This window comes from Dipodomys merriami, unplaced genomic scaffold (genome assembly GCF_024711535.1).
Source record: "Dipodomys merriami isolate MVZ:Mamm:240054 unplaced genomic scaffold, mDipMer1.0.p SCAF_21, whole genome shotgun sequence".
Lineage (NCBI taxonomy): Eukaryota > Metazoa > Chordata > Mammalia > Rodentia > Heteromyidae > Dipodomys > Dipodomys merriami.
In genome coordinates, this window is record NW_027203493.1 from 32053931 (window position 1) to 32078944 (window position 25014).

General features: G+C 39.5%; 1 protein-coding gene across 1 annotated transcript in view; it reads right to left on the minus strand.

Annotated features, from left to right (window-relative positions):
* The window catches only part of LOC138834095 (spondin-1), a 270957-nt gene that overhangs the window by 186537 nt on the left and 59406 nt on the right, over positions 1 to 25014 (minus strand). Inside the window, exon 3 of the mRNA XM_070032849.1 lies at positions 14911 to 15044. Coding sequence (XP_069888950.1) covers positions 14911 to 15044 — 134 coding nt within the window. The remainder of the gene's footprint in view (positions 1 to 14910; positions 15045 to 25014) is intronic.

Sequence of the window (25014 nt, forward strand, 5' to 3'; positions counted from 1 at the left end):
GTGGCCCTGAAAGCAGCCACACCTATAGCGTAGCTGCATGTCTTTCATGACAAGCAACAGCCAGTAGTTTACCATCTGTTTTTCCAGGGATTTCCTTCTCCTCCTCAAATTCTTGGAAATTAATCTTGAATTCTATTCTTTATAGAGTTATGGAAGAATTAGTTCATAATTAATAATCTGCAAAGATTACTTTCCTTTATTAAAAACGGGGCAAAGTGGGGGTGGGACAGGTGCCAGTGGCTTCGGTCTGTAAGCCTTGTTACTAATGATGCTGAAATCTGAGAATTGAGGGTCAAAGCTAGCCAGGCAGACAAATTTGAGAAATGCTTATTTATCTCCAATTAATTAGCAAAAGGTCAAAAATGGAACAAGTTCTATAGTGCAAACCTTGAGCATAAAACCAAGGACTGGCACAAAACACAAAATAAAAAGGTAAAAGGCCATGATTTTAGGGGCCAGACTTGGCCTCAAAGCCTGTAGCTCTGGTTCTGTTTAGAGAGCCCACTGATTCCCAGTCATGTGAGACTATCTTGTCCCTCTGTGAAAACTTTGATTTCAGAGCTGGGACCCAGGACATCTGCCAACTGATTCCTTTATAATCATTTTTAGAATAGTATATATCAGGTTGTTGACTGATAAAGAAAGCAAAGTGAGCTTTCCATCTCAATGCACAAAGAAACAAGTAGAAAAAAAAAAGCAACATGTTCTTGGGTGAAATGTCTCTTCTACAGACTCATTGTCAAAGAAGTACTGTGCACCATAGATGGGATACATAATAGGTGGTAAAAAGCCAAAGCAAAGCTAAGAGAGACCACTGAAAGCCAAACACCAAAAAGAGAGGGAAAGGAAGCAGACCCTAGCAACGCAGCTGCTTTAGAGGAGTCGTCTTCCAAGCAGGCACTGGAAGAGCAGTGCCAATCAAGTTCATACTGACTCATCAGATTTCTACATGTACTCACAGATGTGTTTAATTTTATACCCTGAGACCAATTTGCATACCATGAGCATGCACAAAGCCAGCCAGCTGCCTGGCCACATAAGCATGGCAGATTCAGAAAATTGGGAGAGCCTGGCTGCTGTTTTAAGGGGTTTGTCTGTTTTTTTTTTCTTTCTTTCTTTCTGGTTTCCTGATTCAAGAGCTACAACACTCAGTCCTATGCATTCATCTGGAGTTGTGGCCCCAGTCACTGGTCCTTCACCACTCCCCAATATTTCCTGTACTCTGGGAGGCTATTCTGAGTAGCTGGGAGTGTTTACAGAATGTAATCACCACAAAACAGCCAGAAATCTGGACTTTAGACCACGTAGGGGATGATAGCTAACCGGTCCTGAGCCCCAAAGGGCAATTAGAGCAATTCTTCTGTCACTGTTAATCACTCCGATTTATGTTTTGAAAGGAAACCAAATGATGAATATAATGATTATTTCTGTTTCTGCATCTCCCTCTCTTCCTCCTAAAAAACTGGCAATAGCACTAAAGTCAAATTAAACATCTGTTTGAAAAATAAGCCAGAGTGCCAATGACAGCTGCCTTGGACTCACAAATGCACCACAGCTGTCAAACTCTAAATTAACAATGATTTCCATTTATGAACAGCATAGAACTGAGTCATAAAGGAGCTTTTTCTCCTTTGTTTTCCTGGCTTGCAGGGGCTGTTAAACGTGAACTGTTAGGAAAATGCCCAAGGAAAAATGGAGCTGAAGTCAGCCTACAATATTGAATCATGGAGGGTGTGGGGACATTGTTTTTATGTAATCTCATTCTTCCCTGACTTGAGGGCGGGGATTCTGTTTAGCAAGCAGGCTTGCAGGGATGCAAATAATTCCCAGGCAATTCTTTGAGTGGTAGCTGAAAATGAATAGTGATGGAGCTGGTGATTATAGATGGAGAGATGTCATCTTCCACAGCACTGAGGACCAAATTAAATTGCATCTCCAGTGGGCTTCAGCTCTTGCTTTTTCCAAGGAAGTTAACAGATGCTCAGGTATGACGGTGACACTCTGGTCACTTACAGATATAAAAGATCTAACCAAAATATCTTGGTGATGAAATAAAATATGCCAAGCTGTTTCACATACACTTTATGTCTATGAAGGACAAAGTATGGTCATATGCTGCATAGTGATGGTTCCATTAATAACAGACCACAATTAAGTCAGTGGCTATGAAATTATAGTGATATCAAAGCTGGGTGCAGATAGCCATAATCCTAGCTACTCAGGAATCTGGAGATCTGGAGATCTGGAGAACAGTGCTTGAAGATAGAGCCTCACAGGCTTTTCTGCCCAAGCTATCTCCATTAACCAACAAAATGCCAAGCTGGAGATGTGGTAATTTATGTATGCTTATTGTATGATGTTCATGCAGTGATGAAATCCCAAACAACTCAGTTCTCAGGACATGTCTATTGTCAAGTGACACTGCAGGTGACTCTTACCTCAGAGTCACCACTGCCCTTCCTAGGGATGGTGTGACACTCGGTGCATCTTTCCTGCTTTGGGAAAATGGATTGTAGGTCTGACCACATTCTGGTACTTTTTCACTGTGACATTTTTATCCTTCTCATGTTCAAATGTATGTGTGTGTATGTATGTGTGTGTGTGTTTGTGTGTGTGTGTGTGTGTGTCTGTCTGTACACATGCATGCCAGTACTAGGGCTTGCTTGAACTCAGAGCCTTACTGCTCAAGGCTGATGCTCAACACTTGAACTACACCTCTGCTTTTTCACGTCAAAATGTTTTACAGAATAAACTAATTTAGACCATCATGCAATGCAATATATTCAGTTATATAAAGGAATATAGCTGGCATTCCAGGAGTTCCATATACAGATTTAGCTAAAAATACTTTTTTAAAAACGCATCTTTACTAACCATGTACAGTCTTACCTATCACTACACACAGTGTGACCACTATTTACATAGAATTTGCATTGCATCAGGCACTGTAAGTAATCTGGTGATGTTATAAAGTATATGGAAGGATGTGTGTAGTTTAAGTGCAATGACCACACCATTTCATATAAAGGGCTTGAGCATTTTACACTGTTATCCATGAGGAGACTGGATCCAGTTCTGATCCCATATACCTGGAAACTGGTATATAACTGGGGCAGGCCATGTGCTCTTGTATGCCTCTCAAGTTGCAGTCAAGCCCTTAAAGGTCAGCATGATGCTGACACTGTCTACAGATCACAGCTTCAGTTTCTCCACTGCTTAGTTTGCTGCTGTCAGGAGCTACTGAGCCTCCAGAGGCCCCAACTTCTTGGTTAGCTATTTACAGTTTCCTTCCCTGGGGACTAGATCCTGGCACCTGGGATCCCAGGCACTGAGTGAAACTGCTGACCTTGTATTTCCTCCTTAGAATCATGCCACAGCTGGCCTTCCAGAAGCTTCTTGCATCTGGATTCCACCTGTTACATGGTGGGTCCTGGGGATCCAAGGCTTCCTGAACCAAACCTGTTGCCATGGCATTGATCTTTCCAACTGTTCCTCTGAAAGCTAGTCTGGCTGGATCTGATCTGTGTTTTCCTACCCGACCCTTCCTCCCTCCCTTTCTTTTCTTTTCTTCTTTCTTTTCTTCCTTCCTTCCTTCCTTTCTTTCCTTGTTTCCTTCCTTCCTTCTTTCTTTCTTTCTTTTTTCCTTCTTTTTTCCTTCTTTCTTTCCTTCTTTCTTTCTTTCTCTTTCTTTCTTTCTTTCTTTCTTTCTTTCTTTCTTTCTTTCTTTCTTTCTTTCTTCCTTTCTTCCTTTCCTCCTTTCTTTCCTTCCTTCCTTCTTTCCTTCCTTCCTTCCTTCTTTCCTTCCTTCCTTCCTTCCTTTCTTTCCTTTTTTTTGTTTAGACAGTGTATTGTTGGATAATTCAGGCTGGTCTTGAATTTGCTATATAGCCCAGGCTGCTGTATAGCCCAAGCCTTAACTTGCAATCACTTTGCTTAGGTCTGTCAAGTGCTGGAATTATAGGCACCCAACACTTTTCTACTGACTCTTTGATCTCCCCTTGGTTAGTGTTGCTGAGGGCCTAGCCTGCCTCAAGTGAATCCACCTTGAATTATGACAAAGGACCCTGTGGTGCTCCTCAGTAATTTATTCAGAAACATCATGGAATAAGCTTTTCTCAAGTATGTCAGATACGCCTAACCCTGCCATTTTCCTCTGAATCTCACTCTGAGTCATCTCATGTGTGTTTTCTATGGGCTCTGTGGATTTTTGTGAAGCTACAAAGGAATATTGATGGTAGAACATTCCTTTTACTACTTACACTTTTTGCACCTGCAAGTCTTTCTCTTGCCAGTTGCCTAGGGACTTGTTTTCCTTCCTTCCTTTTTTTTTCTTTCTGTCTACCTGCTTTCACTTTTCTTTCTTCTTTCCTTCCCTCTTTCCTTCCTTTCTTTTTCTCTCTTTCTTTCTTTCTTCTCTTGGACATACTAGGACTGAACTGAGGACTTTGAGCTTGCTAAACAACTATTCTACCATTTGAGCCATGCCTTAGACCTTTGCTTTTTGTTTTTCAGAGTCTTGTTTTTGCCTGGGCTGTCCTGAGACTACTATCTTTGGGCACTGTCCCTGAGCTTTTTTTACTCAAGGACAATGCTCTACCATTTCAAACCACAGCACCACTTCTGGTTTTCAGGGAGTTAATTAGAGATAAGAGTTTCACAGACTTTCTTGCCTGGGAAGAACCTTGATCCTGAGATCTCAGCCTCCTAAGTATCTAGGATTACAGGCATTGAGCCACCCTGTGCCAAATGATGTCTTCATTTTTACAACCATCCACAGGGAAGAACAGAGAGAAGGAACAAGTTCTCATCTCCCCTGAACAGGCACTAATCCCTTTCATGAGGGCTCCACCCTCAGGATCTAATCAGCCATCAAAGGCCCCTCTCCTCATACTACCACAAGCGAGATTGGGTTTTCTAAGAATTAGGTAATGAGAGAAGGGAGGGACAACACAAACACAAGCATTCAGACCTTAGAAGGTACCTCACGTCATCTCAGTCCAACTCTTGACTATCCACTGTGGCTCTGCCCAGCTGTGCTCCACTGGAGGTAGGTGATGCCACGCCTTGCTTCCTGTCCCAGAGTTTCCATGATGTGACGTCAAGTGTTCAGAAACTATTGAACACTCATATGGGAGCAACTCAGAAAAGTTAAGGTTTGTAGAGCTACCATTGATCAGTGGAGGATGGCCAACAAGGCACATAACTCCCCACACTGGGGAGTTATCCTAACCCACATATCACAAAGCTTCCCAAGAGGCCCCAGTAGGACCAAGAAGCAGATGCCTATATAAATGCCAAGTCAATAACACTTACCCAAATTGCTACCCTCACCCCTTACACCTGCTCCCTGACATGGCTCCCTAGTCAACTTCCTATTTACAAGCTGGGCTATTCGAGAACTCAGGCCAAGAATTCACAATTACTGAGTTCCTAGTACTGGCACATACATCAGAACTGGGAGCAATAAAACTTTTTCACAAAGGGCCAGATAAGAAATATTTTAGGCTTAGCAGGCCATATGGTGTCTGTTGCAACTTTTTAATTCTGCTGCTGTATTGTGAAAGTAGCCCTAAACAATCTGTAAGTGAAGGAATGTGGCTGTGTTCCAACAGAACGTTATTTATGAAGAAACCAGTGGGTTGGCTTTGCCCCATGGATTGTCATTTGCCAGTGCCTGCATCAGAGCAGCAATGGTCCCTGCCTTCATGAAGCTCACAGTCCTGGGAAGGCAGGAAGAGTTCCTCAAAATGAGGTTGCAAAGTAAAGGAGTTGGAGTAGAGGTGAGTGTGTAGTTCAGCATGCCTAGCATATTTGGGGTCCTAGGTTTGACTCCAAGCATCACAAAAAAATGTAGCTGGAGCAAATAAAACTCACAAGGAGCCTAGAATACTATACTAAGGAATTTTTATTTCGTTCTTTGGCCACAGGGAACATGAAATGAGTTCTCAGATCTCAGTGGCTGCAGCTTGGAACAGGTTATTTCATTGGCAAGAAATGAGTTACGCTTTAAAAAAACCCAGTGAAACCCAGTCCTGCCAGAGGGCTGCCTCCTCTTGCTCCTGCAGCAGCCCAAGTGATGTTGCCATTACGGTTCCCAATCCTCGGTTGCATAGACAGGGCCAAAGTCTCTCATTCGATGCCCTTGACACCAGATGTGATTCGGAATTTGGACTATTTCTGCATCTCAGGAAAAGAATATAGTGCACATCCTATGTATTTTTCAACACTCCCATCATGGTCTGGAACAGGATCTCACAACCACATTAATATTTACACTAAAAGACTACAGTCAAGTCAGTTTAGGATGGGTTGAGGCCCTAAATGAATAATGAAACATCTTAAGGATTTCAGAGCTTTTGGATTTCAGAACTGCAGAGGAGACTATGCATGCAATTTGTGTTGTTCATGTCACCCCAGACTGGGACAACTTCAAAGACAGTCTCTGTGTCCTCAGAGTTGCATACAGGAGGGGCTCAATAAATGTTGTCAATGAGAAAGGCTGAAGAGCAGGAGTCAGGTTGAAGACTGAGAAGAAAGCTAGTCAGAGACTCTGTTCAAAGTTGAAGAGATATACATGCTCTGATCAGGATTCTAAACTTCTTCCTAAAATGATAGGAAGCCATGTGCAAGTTTGTGAGGTAAGTTATGACTCCACTGCAGGTAAGGAGGGCAAGTCTTATATCAGGAAAAGATCAGAGGCCATGGAGCTGGACTGACCAATTAGGAGGTCCCTGCAACAATAATGCAAGATGTGTCTGTGGAAAAAGCAACCAATCTAAGATAATTGACAGACAGAAGAGACAGTTACATGTCTAACTGCCAAAGCTCTGGCTGCTAATGATGCTGAAGGAGAGGAAGGTGTCAGAGTTCAACCTGACTCTGCCACACAAGTCTGAGATGGTGGAATATAATACTAAGATCACAGGCTCTGGAGCACAGATGTTTCTGTTTGAAACCAGAATCTGCCACCTACTCTATGACCTTGGGCAACTTAACCTATCTGTCCCTTAGCTTCCTCCTTGGTTTCTACTTGGCTGCATCCTTACAGATTGCTGTAAGGATGAAATAAGAAATTGTAATTGATTTAGGACAGTATTTAACTCATGGCTACTATTACTGCTATCATCAATCACTGTCTCATGGATATGAATTCTCACATGGCTTGCCAAATAACTATGTCCTCATGAGACTACCCCACACATCATAGCCTTCTGTGGAGGCAACAGGTAGCTTGGAAATCTACCCAAAGATGGAAAATGCATGGAAAGAGAAGATCACTTCAGGAGACAAAGCTTGACAGGCTCCTGAGGACTGGACTTCCTAGTGGGATCTATAAATGTCTGCTCCACTCACAGTGGCTGTAATGGTTTGCAGCACTCAGTCTACCCTGGGAACTTTTATGCACCAGGCTATTCATGACAAGGAAAAAGCTTTAAAGTGGGTTGCCTGGAAAGCCTGTCATTTAGAAATATGCAAATCTTTGCTTCCAAATGGATGTCAGTTTTACCAAAAGCAAAGTAGAGAATAGTAATGGTGATAGATGTGCTCGGGCCTTCCCAGCCCGGTTGGGCAAAAGAACAAACCTAACCAAGTAGACTTCAGAGCTGTCATCCAAAGACATTCAGCAGACTGCGGCTGATGCTACCAGTGATATTACCTTGCCTTCTCCCAGGAACACTACCCAAACTTCAACACAGAAGCTCCTTTTTACAAGATAGAGCCCTGCAATACACTGGGGAGCTCCCCTCCCATCTGTTCTCAACTTTGCTGCTGTAGTTAAGCATCCTTATTAACGTCAATGAACCTTCTTCCCAGATCATCATTCCATCATTTAATAGCCACTAATGGTTCCTTGCTGCTCCTTTGAATCAAGTTCAATCTCTTCCTGTTGACACCAGAAGACGTTCGTGATTTAGCCGCCGATGTTAGCCCCGAGAGACCTTCTAATCTTAGTGAGCCTGTTCAGTTCACTGCCTCCCAGGACTGTGTGCTTTCTCTCCCCCCCAGCCCTCACTTCAGCTTTAATGCTGTCTACTTCCTTTACCTGGAAGAACCTCTTTCCTTCCATCCACTTATCCAAACACTACTGCCGCCTTCAAGATAGAAACGCTGACTTTTCCAAGAAGCACTGAATATTCCACTCCTTACTCATCTCTCTAAATTCTAACCATGCTTAATTTGTCCCTTGTTCATTTCTGTCTTGGGTTTGCTAATTTTCAGACACATATTGTTACTTATAACACAACGAAACCAAAAATGTCTTGAAAGTTGAGAACATTACTTACACTCTACTCTGAGTGTTTTTCGATGCCAGATATAGCCTTTGGGCACCTGGAAGGTACACATGGGAATACTGGTTGGTTGGTTTGCTCCTTAACTACTACCTTTCACAAGAAAATGAAGGTTTTCTTAGCTAAAAAGCCATTCTTCAATTTGATTAAATGTATCTATTTTAAACTCAACCAACTACATATAAAGCTATATAATATAGTATATTCCCAATAAAATCAAAGAATGAATATCATTATCTAATTTTACAGCACCACTAATGTAATGCCAGAAAATAAACTAGAACATAAAAAGGAAACAAAAATATATGTATATTCATTATTCTTTAGGTACAATCATTTATACTAACAATCCTGAAAAATTGAAATAAGTACTCAAAATACTGAGAGTTCAGCATTGTCTGGATTGAAACTCCAAGTACAGAAGTCAATAGTTTCCCTAAATAAGTAACTAGAAAGTTATGACAGAAAGAAATGATCCTATTCATAAAACAACAAAACTATAAATGACTATATGGAAAAAACCTCACAAGAACCTGAAAACTAAAGAAAGAAAGATTGCAAAACCCTATGAACCAAAAAACCCAAATAAATAAGGATATCTGTGGATTTTTTCCATCAGAAAGACTATGATAGGAAAACTGAATTTTCTTACAACAAACTACAAATTCTGTGCAGTATCATTCAAAATTCCAATAGAATTGGATTGAACACAACAACTTTACTCTATAATTCACCTGTATTATCAATCCAATTTTTGAGTGCCAATGAACCTTTTGAACTAGAAGATTCAAGACAACATGTTATCAAAATGTAAAACTGTGCTATAAAATGGTGAACATTACAAGAGTTGCACAAAAATTCTGTCTTAGATAAAGTAGCATTCAATGGGATACACTATTTAATAAATGGGTGTGGAGCTGGGTGCTGGTGGCTCATGCCTGTAATCCTAGCTACTCAGGAGGCTGAGATCTGAGGATATCAGTTCAAAGCCAGCCTGTGCAGAAAAGGCTGTGAGACTCCTGTCTCCAATAAACCACCTGAAAACCAGAATTGGCGCTGTAGATCAAAGGCTAGAGGGCTTGCCTAGAGCTGAGGGACAGCTTCTAGGCCCAGAGTTCAAGTTCTACAACCGACAATAAATTAATTAATCTATCAATTGATTAATGGATGTGGGAAGGCTTCCTCTTCATTTTGGGGAAAGAAGAGGGTTCTGATATCCTGTCTATGCTGCTGTACTCAATTTGCTTCTCTACATAGCTGCTTACTTTTGGCCCTTGTCTTTGCCTGAGTGGGCACTCTGGGTATTGCTCAGTAGGCTCCCTGGTCCTCAGAAAGAACCATGGCCAAGCGCAAAGGAAAGCCCACAGGGAAGCAGAGAAAGGGAGTAGGCAGGGGTCCATGGGGGCTTGCCTTAGGTAGCTGCTTCCCTAAGCCAAAGGTCTCAAATCCTACCCTGCCCCCCACCCTACCCCCAAGTCTCCGAGATTACAAGCATATACTATTATACACACCAGCTAAAAAGTTGTACTTGACCAGACACAAAATTGGAATTTGTACAGAAAAGGATAAGATATTTGATTAAATCAAGTTTTTAAATGTTCAAATAGACACTGAAGCACAATTAAAAGAATGGTGGAAATATATAATTGCAAATTATGATAAGGTGCTATTATTTGGATGATACAAAGATCATTTCAATTATTAATAAAATGTTTAAAATATACTTTATATTTATAGAATCATGTTGATAGCCAGGCGTTGATGGCTCATGGCTGTAATACAAGCTACTCAGGAGGCTGAGATCTGAGGCTTGTGATTCAAAGCCTGCCCAGGCAAGAAAGGCTCATGAGACTTTTACATCCAGTTAACTACCAGAAAACCAGAAGTGGTGGTGTGGTTCAAAGTGGTAGAGCACTAGCTTTAAGCAAAGAGCTTAGGGACAGTACCCAGGCACTGAGTTCAAGACCAATGACCAACAAAAAATTAAAAAAATTATATATAAAACTTATTTTAGGGGCTGGGTAGTTGGCTTAGTGGTAGAGTGCTTGACTCATATGCATGAGGCCCTGGGTTTGATTCCTCAGCACCACATAAGCAGAAAAAGCCAGAAGTGGTGCTGTGGCTCAAGTGATAGAGCACTAGCCTTGAGCTGAAGAGCTGGGGGACAGCACCCAGGCCCAGAGTTCAGACCTCATGACCGACGAAAAAAATAAAAATAAAATAAAATATATTTTAAATATATAAATATATATAAATATGCATAAATATATATTTTGAATATAAAATGTATGAAATCAGTTTTAAGGGTCCTATTAGAAATATGGAAAAGAATATGAATGCACTTAACAGAAGGAATAATACAAATGGAATAATATACTAGAAAATATAAATTAAGATACTACTTATGTAGTAATATAAGATACTATTAGATGGAAGGATCTTGAAGACTCTTGTTCACAGTTAAGGAGAATGTTTAAATTGGCAAAGTTTGGACAGAAAATTTGGTGATATCTATAGAAATGATAAAAGTATAGTTCCATTTTTTAGCATTTATTGTGGATGAAAGCTTGCATGAAGTTATAGCATTATTTTAAGAGCAAAAAGCAGACAAACCAAAACTAGAAACAAACCAGCGGCCAGTGGCTCATATCTGTAATCCTAGCTACTTGGGAGGCTAAGATCAGGAAGATGGCAATTTGAGCACAGCCTGGGCAGACAGTTTTGTGAATTGTCTTCTCAACCCATAGTGGGGTGCAGTGATGTATGCCTGTTTTCCTAAGCTACCTGGAAGATTAAGATGGAAGGAGTTTGGTTATAGGCCAGTGTAGGCCTGCAGAAGCTTAGGCCAAGAAAGTCAGGCTTGGTAGTATGCATCTGTGATCCCAGTGATGATGAGACACATAAAGTAGGCAGACTGTGGATCAGGCATGTGTGTTAGAGCTGTGGCTCAGTGGTAGATCCCATCCTTGCAACCTTGAGGCTCTGTGATCAAAACTCTCCAGTACCAACCCCCCTCCCCTTAACACACACACTAAACCACCACCACGGGGGGGGGGATCTGAATGTCTGCTAACTATGGAATAATTAACAATTCATATTATAGACTATATGTAGTTGCTTATACTGTATGAATTTTTGTTGTTGCTTTTTTTTGTTAGTAAAAAATTATTCAAGTTCTGGACATTATGTACACCTCAATAAATTTGTGAAAACTTAAAATCACACAGAAATGAAACTATACTTTCAAGTCTACCTTCATGAATATAAATGTATAGATAAAAGTTTAAAGCATACACACCAAATCAGTATCTATTGCTACCTTTGTGCAGGAAACTAGGATTGACTAGAGGAGATGCCAGAGATTTCTCCCTTTCCCTGTAATCTATTTTTCTGTACTTCATTCCTTTTTGTATTGTTCAAAATTATATGTCACTGTATTTACATCTTACTTATAAAAATACAGGGTGGTTTTTTTTTGGTCCGGTCGTGGGCCTGAACTCTGGGCCTGGGCGCTGTCCCTCAGCTCTTCAGCTCAAGGCTAGCACTCTACCACTTGAGCCACAGCGCCACTTCTGGCTTTTTTTTTCTGCTTATGTGGTGCTGAGGAATCGAACCCAGGGCCTCATGCATACAAGGCAAATACTCTACCACTGAGCCACCTTCCCAGCAAAATTTCTATTTCTTTAATGAAAAGCTGTAGCTTAATTCCTTCCGGTAAATAAAATGAAAGAAGATCAAAGACTTTGGAGTTAAATGAACACGTGACTTCAAGTCTGCTGTTGAAGGCCCGAGGGGCTGTCTCCTCTTGTGTTTTCTGGGAGTAGTTTGCTGTGAAGATCAGATTAGCCAAAGCCTGAGAGATTGCTGGGCATGCAGCTGAGCTCCTGGCATATAGAAAGATTTTTTTTTTTCTTTTCTATATGACCTGTGAGAACTCCAAGGCTGGAACATACTCTGGTTGCCTGGATGTCTGGACAAATAGGAGCTCAGTTACATTTGCTGAAGGAGAGAATGAACAAGCTACATATGTTAACTGTTAATGAATAAACATATGTTCACATATGTTGATTGTTAGTGGGTAAACAAGAGATGCCTTTCTGGATTCCCCCTAGAAAGATCAAATACTTCTGGTTTGTGAAAACTTCACAAATGAAAGAAAACCAAAGATGAAGGCCAGATGGATAAGGGCTCATAGAGCACCCATTGTAAAGATCTGAGGTTTTGCAACTATCTTCTTCAGGGCTCCAGCCTCTGCAGTGTAATCTGTCTATCATGTGCTAGGGATTTGGGTACTAGAAAACCAAGCTGGAAAGGCAGTCTGGGCTAGGAGACTTAATATACACACAGTCAATGGTCAAGCCATATCTAACAAGAACAATAAACTCTGACCTCCAGTCTCAGCATCAGTCAGTACAGAACAATCAGAAATTGTTCAACGACTATCAAGTCTCTACTCCCCCACCACCCTAACTCTTCCTTTTCTTTCAACTCAGGACTAACAAGAGAAAAGATAAATATTCCCTCCATACTAATCACAGAGTATGTCCTGCTTTTAGCTTCTCTGTGCCAACAGCTTCCATCAGAGTAGCCCTGAAAGTAGTTCTTTTTTGTCCCTCCAAGGCTTTCCCACTCCTGTGACTGAGTCTCTGCCAAATGCAAAGGATGTTAGAAGACACCCTTGCTACATCCAGCACGCGCTAAACACAAACCGATTCTCAGTGGTCTTACTCATTTCTCCAAGGCTATATCTCACATTTCAACTAGACACAAGATACATTCTCAATATCACATTTAAAGATAAAATTTCATTTTTAAAAAGAGTTCTCTAACTTCATTTAAAAAAATCGCCAGTGTCGATCAATGCCAAGAACCAAAATTTCTCAAGAAATCTGGGAAAGGATACTCAGCTTATATTAAACCAAGAAACAAACAATGCCTATGTAGAAAGCAGCACTGGATTGTGAGGCCAAAGAGAAGGCTTAATCTAGACCATAGGCAGGTGCTTCCGGAGACCTCTGTGGGAATTCATCCAGTAATCCAGACAAGATGAAGTCTAGAAAATGCAAGGACTAGAATGTCTATATGGTAGGTTATTTTATCAGCATCTCCTCAGAGATTGGGCTAGATTATCAACAGTTCTAAGTCTATTGAAATGTCCACATTTGGACAATGAACCAAATACAGAAAGAAGAACTTAGAAGAGAGGGAAGGGGTACAGTTATAAAACATAATGCATAGCCTACAAAATTAAGAAAATTAAGGGAAGGCAGGGGAGAATGATGAAAGGAGTGATGTTGATCAAGATTCATTGTATTCATACACTACTTCATTGAACGGCAACTCCTTTGGACAACTACTTAAAAAAATAAGAACTTATGTCAGGCACCGGTGGCTCACGCCTGTAATCCTAGCTACTCAGGAGACTGAGATCTGAAAACCACGGTTCAAAGCCAGCCCAGGCAGGAAAGTCTGTGAGACTCTTATCTCCAATTAACCACCAGAAAACTGAAAGTGCCGTTGTGGCTCAAGCGGTAGAGCGCTTGCCTTGAGCTGAAGAGTGCAGCCCAGAGTTCAAGCCTCACGACCGATCAAAAAAAAAAAAAAAGAACTTAGAGGTTTGGTTTTTCTTGTTTTGTTTTTCCTAAAGGAAGGTGGTTGGGATGAATCCAGTCCCCATTTCCATGAAAAGAGCAGCTTTACAGACAAGTTTGGCCAATTTACTTGGAAGAACCCAGTTAAACAGATTTCTTTTTTGGCAGGACTTTGCCAAATCTTCCATATGAGCCAGACAAAGCTAAGGAACAGCACCCAGACCCTGAGTTCAAGTTCAGATACCTGAACACAAAAAACTGCAACAACAACTAAAAAAACCCTTAATATGCTAATATATATTATAAATCTACAAGATAGGAAGTAGATTTGCAGCATTTGATAAACTTACTTGATCATACAAATTGTTTTCCTTCCCATCTGTTTGCATCTCCCAAAACATCATTTTGTAACCTATAGTTAGTTTAGAGATACAGATTTAAGGCAATATTACCTTTGAGAGGAAAATAATTTTAGCTGGCCAATACTTTTTGTCACCTATACTAACTTGGGGACATTAGGATTAGAAGGCTGGCTTGTGAAGTGTCAGTGTGTGTGTGTATGTGTGTGTGTGGGGGGGCAATTTGATGGGCAAGAAAGAATATAGTACCATAAAGCAGAGCTGGAGGCTAATGGAGATTACATTTGGGTTTTGAAACAGCCTAAGCACAGTTTAACTATTCTACTTGTTAGGGATTCTGACAGAAAGTATTAAATTTCCAGATGGAGAAATCAAAGCTTATTTTCATTTGCTTAGCAATTTTCCTTAACCAGCCCTAGTATCATTACCTCTAGTAAGACAACGCAAGGTGGCCCAGAGAATCCTGGTGTAGCAAAAAGATCAAGGCAAATGATTCTTTCTGTACTACTGCAGTAGTGATGGCCCAGGGTGCCATTTTAGGATGGAGCCCTCAGAAGGCAGAGGGATGATGCAGTATCTCTGATGCCCCAATAAGGCCAGGTCTCTTTTAAACCCTGCTAGGGTGCAGTGGCTATAGGCAGGAAAGGAGCACCAGTCACAATTCCTTACTTTAGAATCACGCAGCCTGTTCCTGCTGGCGGTGCTATCCAAAACACCTGGATTCGGGTCCTTCTCCGAGGGGTGCTTTCAGTGACTGCCACAGGGCAGTTACTCATAAACTGGGTTTCTTCTTCATCGATAATCTAGGGAAAAGATAGTGGAAAAGAAACACATTAAAACTCCACGTTCCTTCGAAGGGCCTCCAAGCTCCCAAATTGACATTTTGTTAATTCTATTTTGCCTTCTGTCATTTCGAATTAGCAGATCTATTCCCCAAGGTCCCCAAATGCTTGACAAGAGTCCCAGCCAAGGTTGGTGGCATGTATTTAATGTTAGGACAAGGATCTGCACATCTGCACATCTGAGCTTGTGCAAGCACTTTCCGGAACCAACCACTAGGTGACGATCTTGCTCATTTCACAGAGAACTGGTGTCCACTTCAGGGAAGGAAGAGGGTGGCGGAGGGATACTACCAAAGCAAACACTGGTTTCTGTACTTTGTTCATCTACAGTATTATAACTTAAAATTAAAATGTAAAAGAAAATACTCTTGTAGAGGAAGCATAGCAAAGCATAAAATGTCTCCCAGCGTCATAGCACTTTTTACCTATGTGGTCTCTCCTTACTGTACATTAAGATAGAATGGAGAGGACTAATCTGTATTTTTTCCAAATCACCATTTCTTAGGACGGTACCCACAACAGGAAAGTTTTCTATTCTCCAGGGACATTTCAAAGTTTTCTATTCTCCAGGGACATTTCAGCCAATCTTCTGCCAGCTTGCCACTGGGTCAGCTCTGGAACTTGCCCTACTCCCTAGTAGAATTGTAGCCCAGAAGGATTTTCTAGGGAAGCCATCAAAATACAATTGGTTTTTAAGTGCCACTCCAAATGATGAGTAATAATAGTGTGTCAGGAACAGCACATATAACATTAATAGATAACATATCTAGCATGTGCTAGGCTCTATGCTAAATGCTTTGTGTGACTTAGTTATCAAAATTTCAAGTTAATTAATTATTATGCCCACATTCTATTTTATTTTGTGCCGGTCCTCAGGCTTTTTCGCTCAATGATAGTATTCCACTTGAGCCATACCTCCAGTTCTGATCTTTTGCTGTTTCACTGGAGAAAAAAAGTCTCTTGGATTTGTCTGCCTGAGCTGGCTTTGAACCAAGATCCTCAAATCTCAGCCTCCTTAAGTAACTAAAACCACAAGTGTCAGCTACTGATTTTTTAAGTGTTGTCTTTTGTTTTGTTTTGTTCCTGGCACTTGTACAAAGGGCCTGGACACTGTCCCAGAGCTTTGTTGCTCAAGATTATTTCTCTACCACTTGAGCCATGGCTCCACTGCCAGCTTTTTGGTAGTTGATTATAAGAAACTTTCCTGCCTAGGCTATCTTTGAATCTTGAGCCTCAGATCTCAACCTCACAAGTAGCTAGAATTACAGGTGTGAGCCATCAGCATCTGGCTTCCTTTACAAGACAGTAAACAAAAACTGCCGCTAATATTCCTTAGTCTACCACATAATTTCATCACGTATTTATTTCTATAGTCTTTATCCTAATTCCATTAGGACCCAGTCCAAAGAAATTAACATACATCCTTCTGAGTACACACATACCCTAAAATTTATAGATTCATTTGATTTTTAATGCTCATTTCAATTTTATGCATCTGAACAATGTGTTACTATCATATGGATTTCACTAACTAATGCTCAATTGTTCTGCAGAGTAGCTACACCTAACTTTGATTCTGTCAGCAATGTGCAAGTGATCCTAGCTCCCCCATATCCTTTCTAATAGATTCAATACTATCTTATTTGAGCATATTTTTATAAATGTGGCAGGTTTTCCCCTGTTTGAATTCTCTACTCAGAATCTCTGCCAGTAGATTTTACTATCATTTTTCCAGATTTTTAGAATTTAAGATACAAATATCCCATCATTTACTACAAATCTTTAATCACCCAGAGATTTATCTTTAGAATATTTAGCATAACATTCATCTAGTGGAATCAATCACTTTCTCTCTCATGACTTTCCCTTTTGTCTTAAGGGAGAAATAAACCCCTGAGATCATACAGGCATTTCTCCAATATTTTCTTTGATTAGTTTTTAATAATTTTACCTTTTATATTTAAGTCTTTACTCCATTTGGGCTTTTTAATTTAAGTCTTTACTCCATTTGGGCTTTTTAATATGAGGGAATAGGTATCCATCTTCATTTGGCCATACTGTGAGCTACTTTAAAAGTTATTAAATTCCATTTTTAGAGCAGAGTTAGGTTTACAGCAAAATTGAACTGACAGTACAGAGAGGTTCTGCACTACCAACATCCATAGCAATCACATGTAGTGATTCACATCTATAATCCTAGCTACCTGGGAGGCAGAAATCTGATGTGGTTCATAGCCAGTATAGAAAAAAAGAGTTCATGAGACTCCATCTTAACCATTGCCTGGGTACAATGGGGTCTATGTTTGTGTGTGTGACTCCAGTGATGTGAGAAAGCTCAAATAGGATGGCAGTCCCTGGTTGGCTTGGACATACAATAAGGTTCTATCTCACAAATAACTAAAGCAGAAAAGGTCTGCTAGAGGCTTGGGTCAGTGGTAGAGTGCTTGCCCAAATACATACATATATTTCACACCAGAGTGGTTCATTTAGTACAGTCAAAAAACCTACACTGGTATATTATCATCATCCTAGGTCCATAGTCTACTTTAGATTTCCCTTGTGGTGCTATGTCCTGTTATAGTGTCATACAGAATAGCTTCATTGCCCTAAAAATCCTCTGTGTTCTGTCTACTAATATTCTGTCTCCATAGTCTTATCTTCTCCAGAATGTCATCTGCCATCTGCTTAAAATCAATATGTAATTTTTTACAAGAGATTGACATAACTTTTACTTAGCAATATGATTTGAGTTTCCTAATGTATTTTTTCATAATTTAATTGCTCATTTCTTTTTAGCACTGAATAATACTCCATTTTCTGTATACCATAGTGTATCTCCTCATGGACTCAAGGATATCCTGGTTGCTCCCAAATTTTGGCAGTTATGAACAAAGCTGCTACAAACATCAGTGTCAGTGTGCAAACTTTTGTAGGGACACAAAGTTTTAATTCACTGGGGTAAATACTAAGGAGCCTGTGTACTGGGTCAAATGGTAAGGAGTTGCCAGACTTTGTCCCCTACCATTGTACATCCCTATCGGCAATGAATGAGAGGTTGAGAGTTCTTGTTGGTCACTGCATTTGATGCTTGTACTTTTGGTTTTGGCCATTCTAACAGGCATGGAGTGATACTGAAATAATTTGCATTTCCCCAAAGATGTATAATGTTAATATCTTTTCATATGAGAACTTGTCATGTGATTACTTGCCGTCTGTATATCTCCGTGGGTGAGGTTTTTCAGGTCTTTTGCCCCTTTTAAATGAACAGTTCATTTTCAGATTAAGAGTTCTTTGTATATTCTTGGAATAATTTTTTAAATCAAATACATCTTTTGCAAATATTTTCTTATAGTTCAGGGTTTGTGCTCTCATTCTCTTGAAATTGTCTTTCAGGGAGAAGTTTTAAAATTTAAATGCAACCCAACATCAATGAATTCTTTCACAGATCATGTCTTTGATGGTGGTATACAGAAAGTGTTACTACCCTGCCAAACAAATGTAGGTTTTCATCTATCTAATTTTCTAGGTGTTGTAGCTCTGCATTTTACATTTAGGTTTGTGATCCTTTTCAAGATCATTTTTTGTGAAGGCTATCTAGAGGTTTTATTGCATGTAGATGTTCATTTGTTTCAGCACCATTTATTAAGAAGATTATTTTTGTTTGATTATAGTGCTTCTGCTCTTTTGTTAAAGATCTGCTGACTATACAAGACCTTTTCTAGGATCTCTATTCTCCTCCACTGATCTGTTTAACTATCACTGCTTTGCTTGAATTCAGTCAGTGTCACTCATCCAACTTCTTCAATGCTGACTTGGCTATTTCGAGACTTATGACTCTCCATATAATCTTTACAACATGGCTTTCTGTAAAGTAACTTGCTCCATTTTAATTGGGATTTCATTCAATCCTATGGGTCAAGATGGGGAAAATTTACATTTTTTGAGCTTTTCTATCCATGAACGCAGAATACTTCTCCATTTATTTGATTTACTTTTGATTACACTCAAGAACTCTTTTTTTCTCATAAAAACCCTGCAACCTTTTGTGAGACTTCTACCGTGGGGGAGAAAGTAATAATGTAAATGTACTAATGTAAATGGTAATGTGATATATAGGAATGATTGTTGGTGTATAGGAAAGTCATCTCTATATATTATATTCTTGCTATTAAGGCTCATTAGCTTCAAGAAAGTTTCCCTGATATAGACATAGACACAGACACAGACACACAGACATACACACACTCAGAGCTACTTTACCATGCTGTATAATTCTTTTACACATTATTCAATTTTCTATGTTTATGAGAGTTACTTGTCTGTAGTATTCTTGCAATATCTTTGTCTGGCTTAGGACTGGTAGTAGTGTTGGCCTCATAGAATGAGTGTTTCCTATGTTTCTATCTTCTGTAAAACTTTGTAGAGAACTAGCATAACTCTTTCCAAGGACATTTGAGAGAATTCACCAGTGCATCCATCTAGGTCTGGGGTTTTCTGCTTAGAAAGGGTAATTATTGATTTCTTTGATACAGGTTATTCAGATTGTTTATTTCTTCCAATGTGAGTTTGGCAGATTATGGCTTTTAAAGAATTGGTCCATTCATCTAAGTTATCAAATTTGTGAACATCCAGTTGGACATGCTATTCCTTTATTTAATTCCCATGGGGTCTGTAGTAATGTTCCCTCTTAAATTTCTGCTTCAGTAAATTGTGTCTTTTCTTTCTCAGTAAGCCTGGCTAGAGGCTAATTCATTGATCTTTTTGAAGAACCAGCTTTTGGTTTTGTTGAATTTTCTTTTTTTTTTTTTTTTTGTCGGTCGTGGGGCTTGAACTCTGGGCCTGGGCGTTGTCCCTCAGCTCTTCAGCTCAAGGCGAGCGCTCTACCACTTGAGCTACAGCGCCACTTCCTTGTTGAATTTTCTCTACTGATTTCTTGTTCTTAATTTCATCCATTTCCTGCTCCATTTTCAAGTTATTTCTTTTTTTCTGGTTACTGTGGATTTCTTTTGCTCTCATTTTTCTAGTTTCTTAAGATTCAAGCTTAAATTGATTTCAGATCTTTTATATTGAATACACGCTACATATTCAATGCTGTAAGTTTTCCTTCAAGTACTACGTTTGCTGAATCCCCAGCTTTTGATAAGTCATGTTTTAATGCTTCAAATATTTTAACATTTCTTTTAAGATTTTATTTAACCATGTTCTCTTTATTTAATTTCCAGATATTTGAGAATTTTCTAGCTGTCTGTTATTGGTTTCCAGTTTAATTCCATTGTGAGCTAAGAGCAGGCCTTGTATAATTTTCTTTAAATTTGTAAAGGTGTGTTTTAAGGCCCAGACTGTGGTCTATCTTGGTGAATATCCCACACGAGCATAAGACTGTTAAATCCTAGTGTGGATGAAATTATCCATGGATATCAACTGTATCACAAATTGATGGTTATGTTGAGCTCAACATATGTACTTACTATTTTTGTGCTTGCTGCCCTTGTCCATTTCTAAGAGAGGAGTGTTTGAAGTTTTTAACTATGAGGTCATTTGTCTTTTTGCATTTAAACCAGTTTTTGCCTTGCATGCTTTGATGCTCTGGAGCCAACTATATACACAGTAAAGATTGTTGAAGGACCCTCTTTATTTTTACATAATTCTCCACCTTTCCATAACAACTATCTTGCTCTAATGTCATCTCTAAAATTAATATAGATACTCCCTGTTTTCTTTTCTTTCCTCCCCTTCCTCCCCCTTTTGTGGTACAGGGGTTTGAATTCAGTGCTTCTCGCTTGCTAGTCAGGCATGCTATTGTTGAGCCATACCTCTATCCCTTTTGGACTGGTTGTTTTTGAGATAACACATACTTCTTGCCCAGGCACATGCCTGGACTGTTATACACCTAATTTAGGCTTCCTACTGTTGTTGAGGTGGCAGGCATATGCCACTACACCCAACTTCTTTCCACTGAAGTGGAATATCTTAAACTTTTCTGCCAGGGCTGGCCTGCAACCTCAATCTTCCCATTCTCAGTTTCCCACACAGCTAGAAAGACAGGCATACTCTGCGGTGCCCAACTATTGGTCAAGAAAGGCTCTCGGGTATACATGCTTGAGCTGGCCTCAAATCATACCCTGATCTTAGCTTTCCAAATAGCTAGAATTAGAGGCATGAGCCCCTGGCTTTTCCTGCTTTCCTTTGATTAGCATTAGCATGCTATATTTTGCTCCAGGCACTGGATTTGGGTCTATGTCTGTCTTTATATTTAAAGTAGGTTTCTTTTAAACAACATTTGGTTGGGGCTTTATTGTTGTCATTTCTTTTAGCTGATGCATTTAGACCACTAATTTTCAAAGTGACTTTTAGGTTACTATTTTGTATTTGTTGCCTTTATAAATTTTTTGTTCTTATTTTTCTCTTCCACTTTCTTCTCCCTTTTATGGTTTTAAGCATTTTAATATTGAACATTTTATATAATCCTATTTGCTCACCTTTTTTTGGCCAGCCAGCTTTAATTCTTTTTAAAAACTGTTTTAGTAAGTTCCTTAAAGTTTGTGATATATACTAATAATGGATCAAAGTCCACTTTCAAATTATATTTTCTTCTTCACAGGTAGGTCAAGCACCTTGTAATAGTAACATGTTCCTAATTCCTCCTTCGTGTTCTTTGTATTGCTGTTTATTCACTTATACATAAGCTTGTGTAAATGTGCTCCCACACAGACACACAATAAAATACACATTGCTCTTATTTTGAGCAAGATGTAATTTGTTAGATCAAGAAAAATGTTTTTATTTTAATTTCTCTTACTCACTCTTTCATATTCTTCATGTAGAGCTGAATTTCTGACCTATATAATTTTCTTTCTTTTGCATGCTATTGCATGTCTAGTGGCAAAATGCCCTCAATTTTTATGTCTCCTTTTTAGAGGATTTTGCACAATATAGAATTTAAAGTTGGTGGGGCATTTTGTTGTTTGTTCTCTCTCAACATTTCAAATATATTACTCTTTTTGGGGGGTGGTGTTTCTGTTTTGTTGAGACGAAGTTTTACTATGTAGCCCAGGCTGGACTCAAACTCACAATCTTCCCATCTCAACCTCTAGATGAAGGAATTACAGATGTATAGCACCACACCTGGCTTTGCTACTTTCCTGCATTGTTTCTAAGATCTTGTATGTTATTCTTATATTTGTTCTTCTATAAGTTAGATGTTATTTTCCTCTAACTTCTTTATGGTTGTGATGACGTTTAAATTGAATCTTCAAACTAGATATAGGGATTTTTTGGGCCGGAGTTTATTCTGTTTGATGTATTCTGCAATTCCCATTTCTGAGGTTGGGTGTCTGACTTTAATTTGGGAAAACTGTAAGCCACTGTTGCTTCTGTTCTTTTGTCTCTTGTGGCATCCCTTTATGAATATTTATGTATTTTGTATTTGTCCCACAATTCATAAGATATTCTGCTGATTTTTTTATTCTAGTCTTTGTCCTCTCCATTTCTCTGTTTTGGAGATTCCTAATGACATATCTTTAAGCTCAGAGATTCCTTCCTTAGCCATATCTGGTCTACTAGCATCTGCATCAAAGTTATTCTTCATTTCTGTTACAATGTTTTTAATTGCTAACTCATCTTTTTTATTCTCTTTTGGAATCAAATTTCCACTGATTTTCATCTCTCTGCTTACATTATCCATCTGTTCTTGCATATCATGTTCTTAGCATTTTAATCACAGTGTTTAAAAATTCCTCCTCTAATTCCAACACTCCTGCCATATCTGACTCTAATACTTGTTCAATCTCTTTGAACTATGTTTTTCACCTTTTAACATCTAGTAAGTTTTTTGTAGAAGGAAGACATGACAGACTATGTAAAAGAAGCTGCTATTAAAGGTCTTTGGTCATGAGGTGGAAAAGCATCGGAAAAGCAAAGTGGTCTGTAGTTTTATGTCTTCTGTGAGTCTGTGCTTCTGGACCATGACCTTCACCAGTATTCCTCCTTTAGGTATGACAGGATGGCTAGGTCTCAAGGGGATTTTCCTTTCCTTAGGTTGATTCAGTTTCTCCTTAGGGTAGACCTTGATAAGAAGACTAGAATGTCTGGCTATTTCAAAATTCTTCTTTTTCTTTTTCTTTTTCTTCTTTTTCTCCTTCCTCTTCTTGAATTATGAGAGGATTTTTCTAAAAGTCATCATCAGGGCTTGACAGAGCTCATAGATAAAACTCAAAAATGTTAGGACCTATCTATGGCTAAGCTTTCTAAGCTTTTTAACTCTTGGGATATCTACAGTGAGTCTCCAAAAATTCATTAATTACAGTGCAAGTGTGCTACCCCAGCCTAGGTTCCCACAGAAGTTTCTGCCCAGGTTAAGTTGTGGTTCTAGAGATTTACCTTGTGATCACGATCACTTCTGTTCTTTTGTCTCTTGTGGTAACCCTTTATGCATATTTGTGTGTTTTGCATTTGTCCCACAATTCTTAGATATTCTGCTGCCTTTTTTTTCTTAAGGTGCGCACTCTACCCCTTGACCCACAGCTCCACTTCCAGCTTTTTAGTACATTATTTGGAGTTTCCTGCCCAGGCTGGCTTTGAACCTCAGATCTCAGCCTCCTGAGTAGCTAGGATTACAGGTGTGAACCACTGGTAACCAACCAGGTCTCTTTTTAAAGGGCATTAATTCCATTCATGGTGGCTCCCCTCATAGTCTAATCACCTCCCCAAATTCACCTAATACCATCTCTTTGGTGATTAATATCTTAATATTTTCAGATAATAGTACTATGTGTTCTCTTCTCTGAATGAAGGATCTAAAGAGTTCTTGATTCTCCCATTTGTTACATTCCCTTATTGATTGAAGTGGTGATTTTCTTTTTTCCTTTTTTTAATAAAAAATACTGAACAGTGGAGTTACAGTTACATGAGCAAGGTAATGAGTACATTTCTTACCAAGCATTGTTGCCTCCTCCATTTTTCCCCCCATCATCCCTTCCCTCCCACTTCCACAAACTCCCCCCTCCTGCCTAAATTGTAAAGTTTGTTTTTCGACCTAGTGTCTTGTACATCTCATAGTTACAATGGGTCAACCTGTATCCTTATTTAAACATTTTGTTTTTTCCCTTCGCCTCCCTAAATTATACCGACATCAAATACAGTGAAAACAGGGGTTATACCGTGGGGGAGGAACATACAAAGCAACAAAAAAAAATCACATGGTACCTTATAAATATGTTAGAAACAATAGCAAGAAAGAAAAAAACCTGGAGTGGTGATTTTCAACAGTTTACATGCTATACCAGAAACTGAAAGTCCATACTACCAGACCCATCCTTTCCCCATCTTTTTTTTTTTTGTGATACAGCCTCTCTTATTGACTGACCATGTAATTATTCAAACAAGAATGAAAGGGGTTATTCTTTTTATCACTGCAGAGAATGAAACTCAGAGCTTTGCACATGATAGGCAAGCAAGTGCAAAGAGTGCTATCCCTAGCCCCAATAGGCTGGTACTAATAACTATTCTGGGACAATAGACCAAACTAAGACTGTGTCAGGCAACTGAGATGACCTAATCATAAACAGGTTCCCCCAAAGCTCATGCAGATTTTGTGCTGGTCCTGAGACTTGAACTCAATGCCTGGCCGTGGTGCCTGAGCCTTTCTGTGCTGAAGGCTAGCGCTCTACTACTTGAGCCACAGTGCCACTTCTGGCTTTTGCTTAGTAGTTTAGTGGAGGAAAGAGTCTCATGGACTTTCCTGCTCTTGGCTGGCTTTGAATTGCAATGGTCAGATCTCAGCCTCCTGAGTAGTTAGGATTATAGGTGTGAGCCACAGTTGCCTGGCCTTCTTGCGGTTTACTGACTTAAAAAAAAAATAGAAGCTATCTATTGGGAAGTCCCCCCTTTTCCTACCTGCATGACCCCTGCCATCCTTCATTTCTATGATGAT